Genomic DNA, 17,011 nt, shown 5'->3' with positions numbered 1-17,011 from the left:
TTTTGTTTTTTAATTAAATGAACATAAAAAACACAAGATACACTTACAATTAGTGCACCAACCTAAAAAAAACTCCCTCCCCCATTTACACTCATTCACACAAAAGGGTTGTTTATTTCTGTTATTAATATTCTGGTTCCTACATTATATATCAATATATATCAATACAGTTTGCAAGGGATACAGTCCGTAAGCACACATGATTGTGCGTGCTGCTGGTCCACTAATAGTACTAACCTTTAACAGTTAATTTGACTCATTTTCATTAATTATTAGTTTCTATATAACTGTTTTTATATTGTTTTACTTTCTTTTTTATTCAAGGAAATGTTTTTTATTTATTTATCTTATTTTATTTTATTATTTTTTTTTAAAAAAAGGACCTTATCTTCACCAGACCTGGTTGTCCAAATTAGGCATAATAATGTGTTAATTCCACGACGGTATATATCGGTATCGGTTTGTATCGGTATCGGTTGATATCGGTATCGGTAATTAAGAATTCTATTGTAGTTACTTTGAATTTACAAAGTACTTTGAATGGCGCTGTTTTGTACTGTTTTTGTACTTACTTTGATTATTATTTTCAACTGTTCGTAAATATTGAAATTAGGGATGTCCGATATTGGCTTTTTGCCAATATCCGATATTCCAATACTGTCCAACTCTTAACTACCGATACTGATATCAACCTATACCGATATCAACCGATACCGCTATATATACAGTCGTGGAATTAACACATTATTATGCCTACTTTGGACAAACAGGTATGGTGAAGATAAGGTCCTTTTTTTTTTTTTAATTAATAAAATAAAATAAGATAAATAAATTAAAAACATTTTCTTGAATAAAAAAGAAAGTAAAACAATATAAAAACTGTTACATAGAAACTAGTAATTAATGAAAATGAGTCAAATTAACTGTTAAAGGTTAGTACTATTAGTGGACCAGCAGCACGCACAATCATGTGTGCTTACGGACTGTATCCCTTGCAGACTGTGTTGATATATATTGCAGAATAGCAGAATATTAATAACAGAAAGAAACAACCTTTTTGTGTGAATGAGTGTAAATGGGGGAGGGAGGTTTTTTTGGGGTTGGTGCACTAATTGTAAGTGTATCTTGTGTTTTTTATGTTGATTTAATAAAAAAATAAAAACCGATACCGATAATAAAAAAAATGATACCGATAATTTCCGATATTACATTTTAAAGCATTTATCGGACATCTCTAGTTGAAATTTATAAATAAAGGTTTATAAAAAATAAAACTTTTTTTAAGTGTTTTTTTTTTCTTCTTCTACGAAACAGTGACCTCTAGCGGCGGCAGGGCCGCACTGCATGTTGGTCACCGCAACAGCCTCGATAAATTCAGCAATCAAGTGATTTTTTTTTTTTCTCTTTTTTTTTTTTTGCAGTGTCGGATGTCACGGTGGTGTACCTAATGCAGTGTCCAGTGGGTTTTTCCTCCTCCAACATTCAACCAACTTCGTCTCTTCTCCTGGGACGCAAATGAGTTCCAGGAAAGAGGGGAAGAGAAAGGAAGAAGAAGGGAAAAAAAACAACAACATTATTTTTCGTGCGTGCATGAAGAAGGCGTCAACTTCCTGCAAACATTCCCTCCTCCTCCGCCTCCTCCTCCACCCGTGAGCTGTCCCACGCAGGCTTCCTCGGTGCGGACGTGTGAGCGGTGCAGACATGGACTGGGGGACTGATCTGTGGGTGAGTTTTTAATCCCCTCCCGAACAACCAAAACACGACTCAAGTATCCGCAAAAACGATTTAAAAGTTTTTGGTCGGGGGTTTTGCAGCGGCGTGTGCGCGTTTGCGTGGGAAAGAAGACGTGTTTCGCAATCCCTTTCTGCATACCTTCTTCATGTTGTCTGTCTTTAAGGTGCAACTTCACCTGTGTGGGCTCACCCTTTGCCTTTTCCTGCGCATGACAGGAAGTCCCAGCGGCCAAATACTATACGTGCACTTTACTACCCTGTAGGAGTATCCTTCTAGTACAGGGGTCGGCAACCCGCGGCTCTATGCGGCTCTTTAGCGCCGCCCTAGTGGCTCTCTGGAGATTTTTCAAAAATGTATGAAGAATGGAAAAAGATGAGGGGAAAAAAAATCTATTTTTTTGTTTTAGTATGGTTTCTGTATGAGGACAAACATGACACACACCTCCCTAATTGTTATAAAGCACACTGTTTATATTAAACATGCTTCACTGATTCGAGTATTTGGCGAGCGCCGTTTTGTCGTACTTATTTTGGCGGTCCTTGAACTCACCGTATAGTTTGTTTGCATGTATAACTTTCTCCGACTTTCTAGGACGTGTTTTATGCCACTTTTTCTGTCTCATTTTGTCCACCACACTTTTAACGTTGTGCGTGAGTGCACAAAGGTGAGTTTTGTTGATGTTATTGACTTGTGTGGAGTGCTAATCAGACATATTTGGTCACTGCATGACTGCAAGCTAATCGATGCTAACATGCTATTTAGGCTAGCGATATGTACATATTGCAGCATTATGCCTCATTTGTAGCTATATTTGAGCTCATTTAGTTTCCTTTAAGTCCTCTTAATTAAATGTATATCTCATGACACATGTAATATGGCTTTTATTTTTTTGCGGCTCCAGACAGATTTGTTTTTGTATTTTTGGTCCAATATGGCTCTTTCAACATTTTGGGTTGCCGACCCCTGTTCTAGTACATGTCTGCAGTACTCTTCCTCTTTAGATAACATGCAGGGGCGGCCAGCAGGGGGGGACACGTTGGGATCTGTCCCCCTGTTCATAAAAAGCCAAGGAGGTCAATGTGGTTCCTAGTGACGTCATCGTTTTGACAAGTTAGTACTAGTGTTGTCTCGATACCATTATTATGGTGCCGGTACCAAAATTATTTCGATACTTTTCGGCACAAAAAATGTCATCATTGGCTTTATTTTAACAAAAATTATTTGGGTACATTAAACATATGTTTATTATTGTAAGTTTGTCCTTAAATAAAATAGTGAACATGCAAGACAACTTGTCTTTTAGTAGCAAGTAAACAAAGCTGCCGACATACAGTATTTTGTCAACATTATAAAGGACAAACTGTAGAAAATTGATTTTTAATCCACTTGTTTGTGTACTGTTCATATCTGCTTGCTTTCTGTTTGAACATGTTCTATCTACACTTCTGTTAAAATGTAATAATCGCTTATTCTTCTGTTGCTTGGATACTTTACATTAGTTTTGGATGATACCACAAATTTAGGTATTGATCCGATACCAAGTAGTTACAGGATAATCATAATTTAAGTCCTCATGTGTATTTCCCGAGTTTATAAACATAATATGAATTTTAAAAAGGAAAAAATGATTTTGTGACGATAAAAAATATCGATGTAAGCATAGCAGTATCGACTAGATACGCTCCCGTACTTGGTATCATTACAGTGGATGTCAGGGGTAGATCCACACATGGTGTTTGTTTACATTTTGACGCCAGTGAGCTACAGTGTAGTCCTCCCATATTATTTATTCTAAAGCTGTTTGGGGAAAAAAAAAGCTTCCCTGGTTGGTTGAGCAGCTTTGCCGCAAGACAGCCAAAGAATCCGGGTCACGGCACCAATTTTTCCAAACCTTCCCTGAACATGTCTGCAGTATTCTTCCTCTTTAGATAACATGCAGGGGCGGCCAGCAGGGGGGGACAAGTTGGGATCTGTCCCCCTGTTCATAAAAAGCCAAGGAGGTCAATGTGGTTCCTAGTGACGTCATCGTTTTGACAAGTTAGTACTAGTGTTGTCTCGATACCATTGTTATGGTGCCGGTACCAAAATTATTTCGATACTTATCGGCACAAAAAATGTCATTATTGGCTTTATTTTAACAAAAATTATTCGGGTACATTAAACATATGTTTATTATTGTAAGTTTGTCCTTAAATAAAATAGTGAACATGCAAGACAACTTGTCTTTTAGTAGCAAGTAAACAAAGCTGCCGACATGCAGTAACATATTGTGTCGTTCCCCATTCTATTATTTTGTCAACATTATAAAGGACAAACTGTAGAAAATTGATTTTTAATCCACTTGTCTGTGTACTGTTCATATCTGCTTGCTTTCTGTTTGAACATGTTCTATCTACACTTCTGTTAAAATGTAATAATCGCTTATTCTTCTGTTGTTTGGATACTTTACATTAGTTTTGGATGATACCACAAATTTAGGTATTGATCCGATACCAAGTAGTTACAGGATAATCATAATTTAAGTCCTCATGTGTATTTCCCGAGTTTATAAACGTAATATGAATTTTAAAAAGGAAAAAATGATTTTGTGACGATAAAAAATATCGATGTAAGCATAGCAGTATCGACTAGATACGCTCCCGTACTTGGTATCATTACAGTGGATGTCAGGGGTAGATCCACACATGGTGTTTGTTTACATTTTGACGCCAGTGAGCTACAGTGTAGTCCTCCCATATTATTTATTCTAAAGCTGTTTGGGGGAAAAAAAGCTTCTCTGGTTGGTTGAGCAGCTTTGCCGCAAGACAGCCAAAGAATCCGGGTCACGGCACCAATTTTCCCAAACCTTCCCTGAACATGTCTACAGTATTCTTCCTCTTTAGATAACATGCAGGGGCGGCAAGCAGGGGGGGGGGACAAGTTGGGATCTGTCCCCCTGTTCATAAAAAGCCAAGGAGGTCAATGTGGTTCCTAGTGACGTCATCGTTTTGACAAGTTAGTACTAGTGTTGTCTCGATACCATTATTATGGTGCCGGTACCAAAATTATTTCGATACTTTTCGGCACAAAAAATGTCATTATTGGCTTTATTTTAACAAAAATTATTCGGGTACATTAAACATATGTTTATTATTGTAAGTTTGTCCTTAAATAAAATAGTGAACATGCAAGACAACTTGTCTTTTAGTAGCAAGTAAACAAAGCTGCCGACATTCAGTAACATATTGTGTCGTTCCCCATTCTATTATTTTGTCAACATTATAAAGGACAAACTGTAGAAAATTGATTTTTAATCCACTTGTTTGTGTACTGTTCATATCTGCTTGCTTTCTGTTTGAACATGTTCTATCTACACTTCTGTTAAAATGTAATAATCGCTTATTCTTCTGTTGTTTGGATACTTTACATTAGTTTTGGATGATACCACAAATTTAGGTATTGATCCGATACCAAGTAGTTACAGGATAATCATAATTTAAGTCCTCATGTGTATTTCCCGAGTTTATAAACATAATATGAATTTTAAAATGGAAAAAATGATTTTGTGACGATAAAAAATATCGATGTAAGCATAGCAGTATCGACTAGATACGCTCCCATACTTGGTATCATTACAGTGGATGTCAGGGGTAGATCCACACATGGTGTTTGTTTACATTTTGACGCCAGTGAGCTACAGTGTAGTCCTCCCATATTATTTATTCTAAAGCTGTTTGGGGGAAAAAAAGCTTCCCTGGTTGGTTGAGCAGCTTTGCCGCAAGACAGCCAAAGAATCCGGGTCACGGCACCAATTTTTCCAAACCTTCCCTGAACATGTCTACAGTATTCTTCCTCTTTAGATAACATGCAGGGGCGGCAAGCAGGGGGGGGGGACAAGTTGGGATCTGTCCCCCTGTTCATAAAAAGCCAAGGAGGTCAATGTGGTTCCTAGTGATGTCATCGTTTTGACAAGTTAGTACTAGTGTTGTCCCGATACCATTATTATGGTACCGGTACCAACATTTATTTTGATACTTTTCGGCACTTTTCTAAATAAAGGGGACCACAAAAAATGGCATTATTGGCTTTATTTTAACAAAAATTAAACATATGTTTCTTATTGCAAGTTTGTCCTTAAATAAAATAGTGAACATACACACAACTTGTCTTTTAGTAGCAAGTAAACAAAAAAAAGGCTTTACTACCCTGTAGGAATATCCTTCTAGAACAGTGGTTCTTAACCTTGTTGGAGGTACCGAACCCCACCAGTTTCATATGCGCATTCACCAAACCCTTCTTTAGTGAAAAATAAAATGTTTTTTTTCAAATTCAAGACAAAGTTATATGTTTTTGGTAACACTTTAGTAAGGGGAACATATTGTAAGTAACAAAGACTTAATTTAGAGTTATTTGTTAGGGTTAGGGTTAGAGGGTTAGGGTTATAATAAGGCCATGCCGAATAAGGCATTAATAAGTACTTAATAATGACTAGTTAAGAGCCAATATGTTACTAATTTGCATGTTAATAAGCAACTAATTAATGGTGAATACCGTATTTCCTTGAATTGGCGCAGGGAATATAGTATTCGCACGTCTAGAATTACTGCCGGGTCAAACTCGTTTCTCAAAATAATTAACGCATGCTTGGCCTTATCGCCGGTTTATTATTGAAGCTGGATCAAATTCGTTTCGCAAAATATTAATTTTATTATCGCATGTCTGTAATTTTCGCCGGGTCAAACTCGTTTCGCAAAATATTTAGCATATGGCTAGAACTTCCACCGGGTCAAATTCGTTACGTCACGAGTGACGCATCTGTCCTCATTTTCAAAATGGAGGAAACTGCTTTCAGTAGTTTACAATCGCACAAAGGAAAAAAGATAAAGAGCTTTTCAGTAGGATTTAAGGTCCAAGCTATTGAATACCTGTACAGTATGCTAAAGAGAACAGTAAGCAGCTATGTTTTATTAATATACCGTAGCTGCGTGTGTGAAATACTGTATAAGTCATTAAATGACTCCCGCCTCCTGGTGGTAGAGGGCGCTGCCGCGCTAGTGATCCTTCTTGCGACTTCCGGTACTGCAGAAGAAGTGAACACACGCAGCAAGAGATTTTTTTTTCTGTCCTCTGCCTGAACTTTTAAAATGGAGGATTACATACATAAAATAAAACAGTTTTCTAAACTGGACTTTCAATCGAAGCAGGAGGTAATAATTAAAGGAATATCTCCATCGAAACAGAGACTTTTAAAACTGAAGAAAGAAAATAAGGAAGACTTCTATAAACAAGTTATCGATGCTTTTGGTCAGAAGGAGCTGCAAATGGACTCCATTTATAAGTACAGGTAAGACCATAATAACGTTTTTTTTAATTAAATGTGCTTTTCATGATGGTATGCTTACATCACACTCAAAGCGCACGCCTAAATTTTATGGATTCCTTTTGGTAAACGCCGGAGTGAGAAGAGGTTTTAAAATAATTACCGCATGCACGGCCATCCCGCCGGTTTCCGGTAAACGCAGGTGTGACAGGAGGTTTTAAATTAATTAACGCCCCTGCGGCTATTCAAGGAAATACGGTATGTTCCCCATACTAAAGTGTTACCATGTTTTTTTGCTGGTGCATAAAATGAACCGTGCATGAACATCACATCTCTCGTTTATGTTTTACTTGGTAAACACTTCAACATTTTTACTATTGATGTACTTAATAGACATTTGAACGCAACAATCTCGTTAATGTTTTACTTGGTAAACACTTGAACACAACATTCTTACTTTTAATGTACTTGGTAGACATTTGAATGCAACACTATTATTTTACTTGGTAAACACTTGAACACACCATCTTTACTATTGATGTACTTAATAGACATTTGAACGCAACAATCTCGTTAATGTTTTACTTGGTAAACACTTGAACACAACATTCTTACTTTTAATGTACTTGGTAGACATTTGAATGCAACACTATTATTTTACTTGGTAAACACTTGAACACACCATCTTTACTATTGATGTACTTAATAGACATTTGAACGCAACAATCTCGTTAATGTTTTACTTGGTAAACACTTGAACACAACATTCTTACTTTTAATGTACTTGGTAGACATTTGAATGCAACACTATTATTTTACTTGGTAAACACTTGAACACACCATCTTTACTATTGATGTACTTAATAGACATTTGAACGCAACACTCCCACTATTATTTTACTTGGTAAACACTTGAACACACCATCCTTACTCTTTATGTACTTAGTAGACATTTGAACGCAACACTCCCACTATTATTTTACTTGGTAAACACTTGAACACACCATCCTTACTCTTGATGTACTTAGTAGACATTTGAACGCAACACTCCCACTATTATTTTACTTGGTAAACACTTGAACACACCATCCTTACTCTTGATGTACTTAGTAGACATTTGAACGCAGCACTCCCACTATTATTTTACTTGGTAAACACTTTAACACAACATTCTTACTATTGATGCACTTAGTAGACATTTGAACGCAACACTCTCGTTTATGTTTTACTTGGCAAACACTTGAACGCAACATTCTTACTTTTAATGTACTTGGTAGACATTTGAACGCAACACTATTATTTTACTCGGTAAACACTTGAACACACCATCTTTACTATTGATGTACTTAATAGACATTTGAACGCAACTCTCCCACTATTATTTTACTTGGTAAACACTTGAACACACCATCCTTACTCTTGATGTACTTAGTAGACATTTGAACGCAGCACTCCCACTATTATTTTACTTGGTAAACACTTGAACACAACATTCTTACTATTGATGTACTTAGTAGACATTTGAACGCAACACTCTCGTTTATGTTTTACTTGGCAAACACTTGAACGCAACATTCTTACTTTTAATGTACTTGGTAGACATTTGAATGCAACACTATTATTTTACTCGGTAAACACTTGAACACACCATCTTTACTATTGATGTACTTAATAGACATTTGAACGCAACACTCCCACTATTATTTTACTTGGTAAACACTTGAACACACCATCTTTACTTTACTTTACTTTACTTTTCTAAATAAAGGAGGACCACAAAAAATGGCATTATTGGCTTTATTTTAACAAAATATCTTAGGGTACATTAAAAATATGTTTCTTATTGCAAGTTTGACCTTAAATAAAATAGCGAACATACACACTACTTGTCTTTTAGTAGTAATAATAATAATATTAGATTTTATTTGTAAAAAGCACTTTACATTGAGCAAACAACCTCAAAGTGCTACAGTGTATTGAAAATAAATAAATAAATAAAATACATTTAAATTTAAAAAAATAATAATAATAATAAAAAGATAATAAAAAACAAAAAAATAAAAAATAAAAACTACAACAGCCTAATAGCTAGAACTAGTATGCATATATCTATAAAAAGGTTTTTAAAAAAAGAAGGGTTAGGGTTTTAGTAGTAAGTAAACAAAGCTGCCGACATGCAGTAACATATTGTGTCGTTCCCCATTCTATTATTTTGTCAACATTATAAAGGACAAACTGTAAAAAAATGGATTATTAATCCACTTGTTTATTTACTGTTAATATCTGCTTGCTTTCTGTTTTAGCATGTTCTATCTACACTTCTGTTCAAATGTAATTATCATTTATTCTTCTGTTGTTTGATTAGTTTTGGACGATACCACAAATTTAGGTGTCGATCCGATACCAAGTAGTTACAGCATTATAGCTTGGTCATAATTTAAGTCCTCATGTGTATTTCCTGAGTTTATAAACATTATATGAAATTTAAAAAGGAAAAAAGATTTTGTGATGGTAAAAAATATCGATGTAATCATAGTACAAACCCCGTTTCCATATGAGTTGGGAAATTGTGTTAGATGTAAATATAAACAGAATACAATGATTTGCAAATCCATTACAACCCATATTCAGTTGAATATGCTACAAAGACAACATATTTGATGTTCAAACTCATAAACTTATTTTTTTTTTTGCAAATAATAATTAACTTAGAATTTCATGGCTGCAACACGTGCCAAAGTAGTTGGGAAAGGGCATGTTCACCACTGTGTTACATGGCCTTTCCTTTGAACAACACTCAGTAAACGTTTAGGAACTGAGGAGACACATTTTTGAAGCTTCTCAGGTGGAATTCTTTCCCATTCTTGCTTGATGTACAGCTTAAGTTGTTCAACAGTCCGGGGGTCTCCGTTGTGGTATTTTAGGCTTCATAATGCGCCTCACATTTTCAATGGGAGACAGGTCTGGACTACAGGCAGGCCAGTCTAGTACCCGCACTCTTTTATTATGAAGCCACGTTGATGTAACACGTGGCTTGGCATTGTCTTGCTGAAATAAGCAGGGGCGTCCATGGTAACGTTGCTTGGATGGCAACATATGTTGCTCCAAAACCTGTATGTACCTTTCAGCCTTCACAGATGTGTAAGTTACCCATGTCTTGGGCACTAATACACCCCCATACCATCACAGATGCTGGCTTTTCCACTTTGCGCCTATAACCATCCGGATGGTTCTTTTCCTCTTTTGGTCCGGAGGACACGACGTCCACAGTTTCCAAAAACAATTTGAAATGTGGACTCGTCAGACCACAGAACACTTTTCCACTTTGTATCAGTCCACCTTAGATGAGCTCAGGCCCAGCGAAGCCGACGGCGTTTCTGGGTGTTGTTGATAATCGGTTTTCGCCTTGCATAGGAGAGTTTTAACTTGCACTTACAGATGTCGCGACCAACCGTAGTTACTGACAGTGGGTTTCTGAAGTGTTCATGAGCCCATGTGGTGATATCCTTTACACACTGATGTCGCTTGTTGATGCAGTACAGCCTGAGGGATGGAAGGTCACGGGTTTAGCTGCTTACGTGCAGTGATTTCTCCAGATTCTCTGAACCCTTTGATGATATTACGGACCGTAGATGGTGAAATCCTTAAATTCCTTGCAATAGCTGGTTGAGAAAGGTTTTTCTTAAACTGTTCTGTTCACCTGTGGGATGTTCCAAATAAGTGTTTGATGAGCATTCCTCAACTTTATCAGTATTTATTGCCACCTTTCCCAACTTCTTTGTCACGTGTTGCTGGCATCAAATTCTAAAGTTAATGATTATTTGCAAAAAAAAATAAGTTTATGAGTTTGAACATCAAATATGTTGTCTTTGTAGCATATTCAACTGAATATGGGTTGAAAATGATTTGCAAATCATTGTATTCTGTTTATATTTACATCTAACACAATTTCCCAACTCTTATGGAAACGGGGTTTGTACAAAAAGCTCCTTGATAAGTTTATATTATGCACTATATTGCCAAAAGTATTTGGCCACCCATCCAAATGATCAGAATCAGGTGTCCTAATCACTTGGCCCGGCCACAGGTGTATAAAATCAAGCACTTAGGCATGGAGACTGTTTCTACAGACATTTGTGAAAGAATGGGCCGCTCTCAGTGATTTCCAGCGTGGAACTGTCATAGGATGCCACCTGTGCAACAAATCCAGTCGTGAAATTTCTGATGGACGAGTCTGGGTTTGGAGGTTGCCAGGAGAACGCTACATTTCGGACTGCATTGTGCCGAGTGGGAAATTTGGTGGAGGCGGAATTATGGTGTGGGGTTGTTTTTCCAGGAGTTAGTTCCAGTGAAAGGAACTTTGAATGCTCCAGGATACCAAAACATTTTGGACAATTCCATGCTCCCAACCTTGTGGGAACAGTTTGGAGCGGAGCCCCTTCCTCTTCCAACATGACTGTGCACCAGTGCACAAAGCAAGGTCCATAAAGACATGGATGACAGAGTCTGGCGTGGATGAACTTGACTGGCCTGCACAGAGTCCTGACCTGAACACCGATAGAACACCTTTGGGATGAATTAGAACGGCGACTGAGAGCCAGGCCTTTTTGACCAACATCAGTGTGTGACCTCACCAATGCGCTTTTGGAAGAATGGAAAATTCCTATGAACACACTCCGCAACCTTGTGGACAGCCTGCAGAAGAGTTGAAGCTGTAATAGCTGCAAGTCATATTGAACCCTAGGGGTTAGGAATGGGATGGCACTTCAAGGTCATATGTGAGTCAATGCAATATAGGGTATGTAAAAAAAGATGTATTTATTCTAAAATTCGGTGGGTGCGGCTTAAATACCGGCACGCTGTGTACCCCGGAAAGTTCCGTGATTAGTCAGTTGACGTCAAAATGTTCTCTGTTATTGTTTGAGTTTTACATCTCGATGAAGAAGACGGTAACGGTCATTTAGTGAGGGCCCTAAACAGTGCACTTAACAGGTTAAGTGCACTTCGTACCTGGCAGGTCCGCCTTTGATTGGAGACAGACATGTGTTGTGTTGTTTTGAGTCAACATGGCAAGTAAATGTGTGTGTGTGTGTGTGTGTGTCCTGGCTCTTGTTGTGCGTTACTGTCATGACGACACTCCCTCCAGAGATTCCTCCCGGTGGGATTGGCTGCAGGGGCGATAATGTAGTCTTGAACCGGTCGGACCGGTTCCAAGACTCTTGTGCTCCTGGGACTGTCAGTCAGTGGGCGGCGGCTGCAGATGATGATGTCAGCGTGGCGCTCGCTCACTTTGGCAACGCTAACGTGTGCAGCTGTGTGACTTCTTATCTCAGCGCGGCCATCTCAGCGGACTTCCTCGCCCCTTCTTAAACACGCATTCCTCGCCATTGTCCCTTATCCTCTCCTTTGCGGCCTTGACGCCGAGTAGGCGGAGTTTGTTTGCCACTTGCAACGCTCTTACTCATTGTCAGCGCGTTCAAAGTATTCGCTCCATTGTCGCCGGTAGCGACACACGTGCCGTCTAGAAAGCAGACGGTCGCTTCAAGTCCGACAGGTTGGAGACACGCTTTTTTTCTTCAATGGAAGGTCGGGAGGCCCCGCCCACACGCTGTAACGAAGCATGCAGTAATTAACCAGCAGCTTCAAAGGTGCCAGCCAGTGTCTCTCACATATTAACAACGTGCAGCAATTGTTTCACAATAAAAGTATGAGCTGCTTATGACATCATAGGGCGGTGCAGACTGAAGTGAAAGGTCATGTATGAAAGTATCCAGACACATTCATAATCATCACCATTCATTTTTGTTATATTACTATTAGTGTTATTGTTCGTGTGTTGGTGGGCGACTTACATCATCGTTATTGGCAAAAAAAAGTCGACACACCACAAACAAAACGTATTACGCAACACACTTGTAACTTCTTTTTATTTTTATTTTTACATATATATGTATGTTTAAATTTTTGCATTTAACATTTGTATTTAAGTAGAAAATGTAATGAAGTATTCTATTTTTTATTTGTATTTTTTAACTGTTTTATTTTTTTAAATTTGGTTTAAATTGTTAGTTTTACAGTTTTGCATTAAAAAATTTACATTTAAATTTTTGAATTTTTATTACAGTGTTTGTATTTTTGCTTCATTTATTTATTTATTTATAAATAAATATTAATTTTTTCATTTCAATTCTTACAAGCATCATTTACATTTTTGCATTACACATTTGGATTTTTGGATTTTTACATTTGTGATTTGCATTTTTAAATTTAAATTTGTACAACATTTACATTTTTGCATTTTTACATTCAAAATGTTGTTTTTTCATTGACATTTTTACAAGTAACATTTACATTTTTGTGTTTATATTTGTATTTTTTATTTTTTCATTGAAATTTTAACAAGTAACATGTACATATTTGCATATTTACATTTGAATTTCGTTTATTTTTTCATTTTTTTCATTTCTATTTTAACAAGTAACATGTACATATTTGCATTTTTACATTAGAATTTTAATGTTTACAAGTAGCCTTTACATTTTGCATTTTGACATTTGTATTATTGCATTTTTACATTTGAATTTTTGGAATTTTACATTTGTACTTTTGCCTTATTCATAAAAAAGTTAACAATTAACATTTAAATTTTTGCATTTTTACATTAGAATTTCCGCATTTTAATTTTTACAAGTAGCATTTACATTTTTCATTTTGACATTTGTATTTTTACATTTGAATTTTTAGAATTTAAAATTTTTACTTTTGCCTTTTTCATAAAAAGTTAACAATTAACATTTACATTTTTGCATTTTTACATTAGAATTTCAGCTTTTTCATTTTAGTTTTTACAAGTAGCATTTAAGTTTTGCATTTTGACATTTGTATTTTTGCATTTTTACATTTGAATTTTTGGAATTTAACATTTTTACTTTTGCCTTTTTCATAAAAAGTTAACAATTAACATTTAAATGTTTTAATTTTTACATTAGAATTTCAGCTTTTTTATTTTAATTTTTACAAGTAGCATTTACATTTTTCATTTTGACATTTGTATTTTTACATTTGAGTTTTTGGAATTTAACATTTTTACTTTTGCCTTTTTCATAAAAAGTTAACAATTAACATTTAAATGTTTTAATTTTTACATTAGAATTTCAGCTTTTTTATTTTAATTTTTACAAGTAGCATTTACATTTTTCATTTTGACATTTGTATTTTTACATTTGAGTTTTTGGAATTTAACATTTTTACTTTTGCCTTTTTCATAAAAAGTTAACAATTAACATTTAAATGTTTGCATTTTTACATTAGAATTTCAGCTTTTTCATTTTAATTTTTTCAAGTAGCATTTACATTTTGCATTTTGACATTTGTATTTTTGCATGTTTACATTTGAATTTTTGGAATTCAACATTTTTACTTTTGCCTTTTTCATAAAAAGTTAACAATTAACATTGACATTTTTGCATTTTTACATTAGAATTTTTGCATTTTTCTATTTTTAATTTAAATTCTTACAAGTCAAAATTTTACAGTTGTATTTAAATTGTTTCATGTAACATTTGCATTTTTACAGATGTATTTTTGCTATTTTCATTAAAAGTTTTAAAAGTAACATTTATATTTTTGCATTTTTACATCTTGTATTTTTGCATTTTTACATTTGTATTTTTGGAGTTTTACATTTATATTTTTGCTTTTTTTTATTAAAAAGCTTAACAAGTAACATTTACATTTTTACATCTAAATTGCTATGTTTTCATTTATGGTTTGACAAGTAACATTTACATTTGTATTTTTGCATTTTTCTATTTTTTATTTAAATTCTTACAGGTAACGTTTATATTTTTGCATTTTTACATTCAAAACTTGTCACTCTTAAAATGTTTGACTACTTTTTTCATTGTTGGCGTCTCACAAAAACAACTTACATGACGGTCCCTCGCTTGCAAGTAGGGTTGTGTTGTGTTTATGTTGTGTTGTGTTGTGTCCCCCTCGCTAGGACCAGTGTGATGTCATCGACAAACACACACAAGCGGGCCTGGACCTGGTGGAGCGCTACATCAAGTTTGTCAAGGAGCGCACTGAGATCGAGCAGAGCTACGCCAAGCAGCTCAGGTGTGTGTGTCTGTGTGCGTGTGTGCGAGTCTTTTCTCATGCACCACTGCGCTGCTGTCCTTGTGGGTCAGTGTATCATTGTGCGTTTGTGTGTACCAGGAGTCTGTCAAAGAAATACACAAAGAAAGGTGCCAAAGAAGAGCAGGAGTGCAGGTCAGAAATATGTCATGAGTGTTGTGTGGCTAATTGTGTACACAACATGTGTTGTGTGTCAGTTTATTCAGGTTGTGTGGTACATTGTGTCTTTAATATTCTGTTGTGTGTCTGTAGGTTTAGGTCTTGTGTTGTGTGCTTGTTCTGGTTGTGTGTTATATGTTAAGTGTGTGTTCATGTTGTGTGTCAAGTGTCATTATGTGTGTCATTAGTCGAGTGTGTTTTGGTTGTGAGGATGGTGTGTTGTGTTGTCAGGTGGTGTGTTAAGTGTGTGTCTGTTCCCAGTTTCTGGTTGTGGCATGTGTGTTGCGTGCATGTTCAGATTGTGTGGGATGTCTTAAATGTGTGTACATATTGTGTGTTAAGTTTGTGTCCAGGTTGTGTGTTATGTGTCGTGTGTGGCAAGAGTTGAGCGTGTTCAAGTTGTGTGTTGTGTGTTCAGGTTGTGTGTATCATGTGTTAAGTGTATGTTCAGGTTGTGTGTGTCATGTGTTAAGTGTGTGTTTAGGTTGTGTGTGTCATGTGTTAAGTGTGTGTTTAGGTTGTGTCCGTCATGTGTTAAGTGTGTGTTTAGGTTGTGTCTGTCATGTGTTAAGTGTGTGTTCAGGTTGTGTGTGTCATGTGTCAAGTGTGTGTTCAGGTTGTGTGTTATGTGTCGTGTGTGGCAAGAGTTGAGCGTGTTCAAGTTGTGTGTTGTGTGTTCAGGTTGTGTGTATCATGTGTTAAGAGTGTGTTCAGGTTGTGTGTGTCATGTGTTAAGTGTGTGTTTAGGTTGTGTGTGTCATGTGTTAAGTGTGTGTTTAGGTTGTGTCTGTCATGTGTTAAGTGTGTGTTCAGGTTGTGTGTGTCAAGTGTTAAGTGTGTGTGTTCAGGTTGTGTGTGTCATGTGTTAAGTGTTTTTTCAGGTTGTGTTTATCAAGTTTTAAGTGTGTGTTCAGGTTGTGTGTATTATGGGTTAAGAGTAGTTCAGATCGTGTGTATCATGTGTTAAGTGTGTATTCAGGTTGTGTGTGTGTCATGTGTTAAGTGTGTGTTCAGGTTGTGTGTATCATGTGTTAAGTGTGTATTCATGTTGTGTGTGTGTCATGTGTTAAGTGTGTGTTCAGGTTGTGTGTATCATGTGTTGTGTGTTATACATGTGTTCAGATTGTGTGTATCATGTGTTGTTGTGTGTTATACATGTGTTCAGGTTGTGGGGAAGAATGTATTGTGTGTGTTCAGGTTAAGGTTGTGTTCCATGAGTTATGTGTTGTGTGTGTTCCAAGAACTGTGTGTTCCATGAGTTGTGTGCAATGTACATGTTCCCTGAGTTGTGAGTTGTGTGTGTGTGTGTGTGTGTGTTTCATGTGTTAAGTGTGTGTTTAGGTTGTGTGTGTCATGTATTAAGTGTGTGTTGAGGTTGTGTGTGTCATGTGTTAAGTGTGTGTTCAGGTTGTGTGTATGATGTGTTAAGTGTGTGTTTAGGTTGTGTGTATGATGTGTTAAGTGTGTGTTTAGGTTGTGTGTATGATGTGTTAAGTGTGTGTTTAGGTTGTGTGTGTTAAGTGTGTGTTCAGGATGTGTGTGTCATACGTTAAGTGTGTGTTCAGGTTGTGTGTGTCATGTGTTAAGTGTGAGTTCAGGTTATGTGTGTCACGTGTTAAGTATGTGTTCAGGTTGTGTGTGTCATACGTTAAGTGTGTGTTCAGGTTGTGTGTGTCATGTGTT

The 17,011-nt window shown here is 36.3% G+C and overlaps 1 protein-coding gene across 2 annotated transcripts in view; it reads left to right on the top strand.

The window, feature by feature from the left end:
• Positions 1-1,466: 1,466 nt before the first annotated feature.
• Positions 1,467-17,011, top strand: part of trip10b (thyroid hormone receptor interactor 10b) — a 68,433-nt gene continuing 52,888 nt past the window's right edge. The window contains exons 1-3 of one of the 2 annotated variants that reach the window (XM_062026561.1): positions 1,467-1,725; positions 15,036-15,151; positions 15,251-15,304. In XM_062026561.1, the coding sequence (XP_061882545.1) occupies positions 1,702-1,725; positions 15,036-15,151; positions 15,251-15,304 (194 nt within the window). In that variant the 5' untranslated portion in view covers positions 1,467-1,701. The remainder of the gene's footprint in view (positions 1,726-15,035; positions 15,152-15,250; positions 15,305-17,011) is intronic. The other variant, XM_062026562.1, reaches the window with a different exon arrangement.

Source organism: Entelurus aequoreus, linkage group LG18 (assembly GCF_033978785.1).
Source record: "Entelurus aequoreus isolate RoL-2023_Sb linkage group LG18, RoL_Eaeq_v1.1, whole genome shotgun sequence".
NCBI classification, from domain to species: domain Eukaryota; kingdom Metazoa; phylum Chordata; class Actinopteri; order Syngnathiformes; family Syngnathidae; genus Entelurus; species Entelurus aequoreus.
Note: the sequence above shows the minus strand (reverse complement) of the source record. Positions and strands in the feature narration are given on the sequence as shown.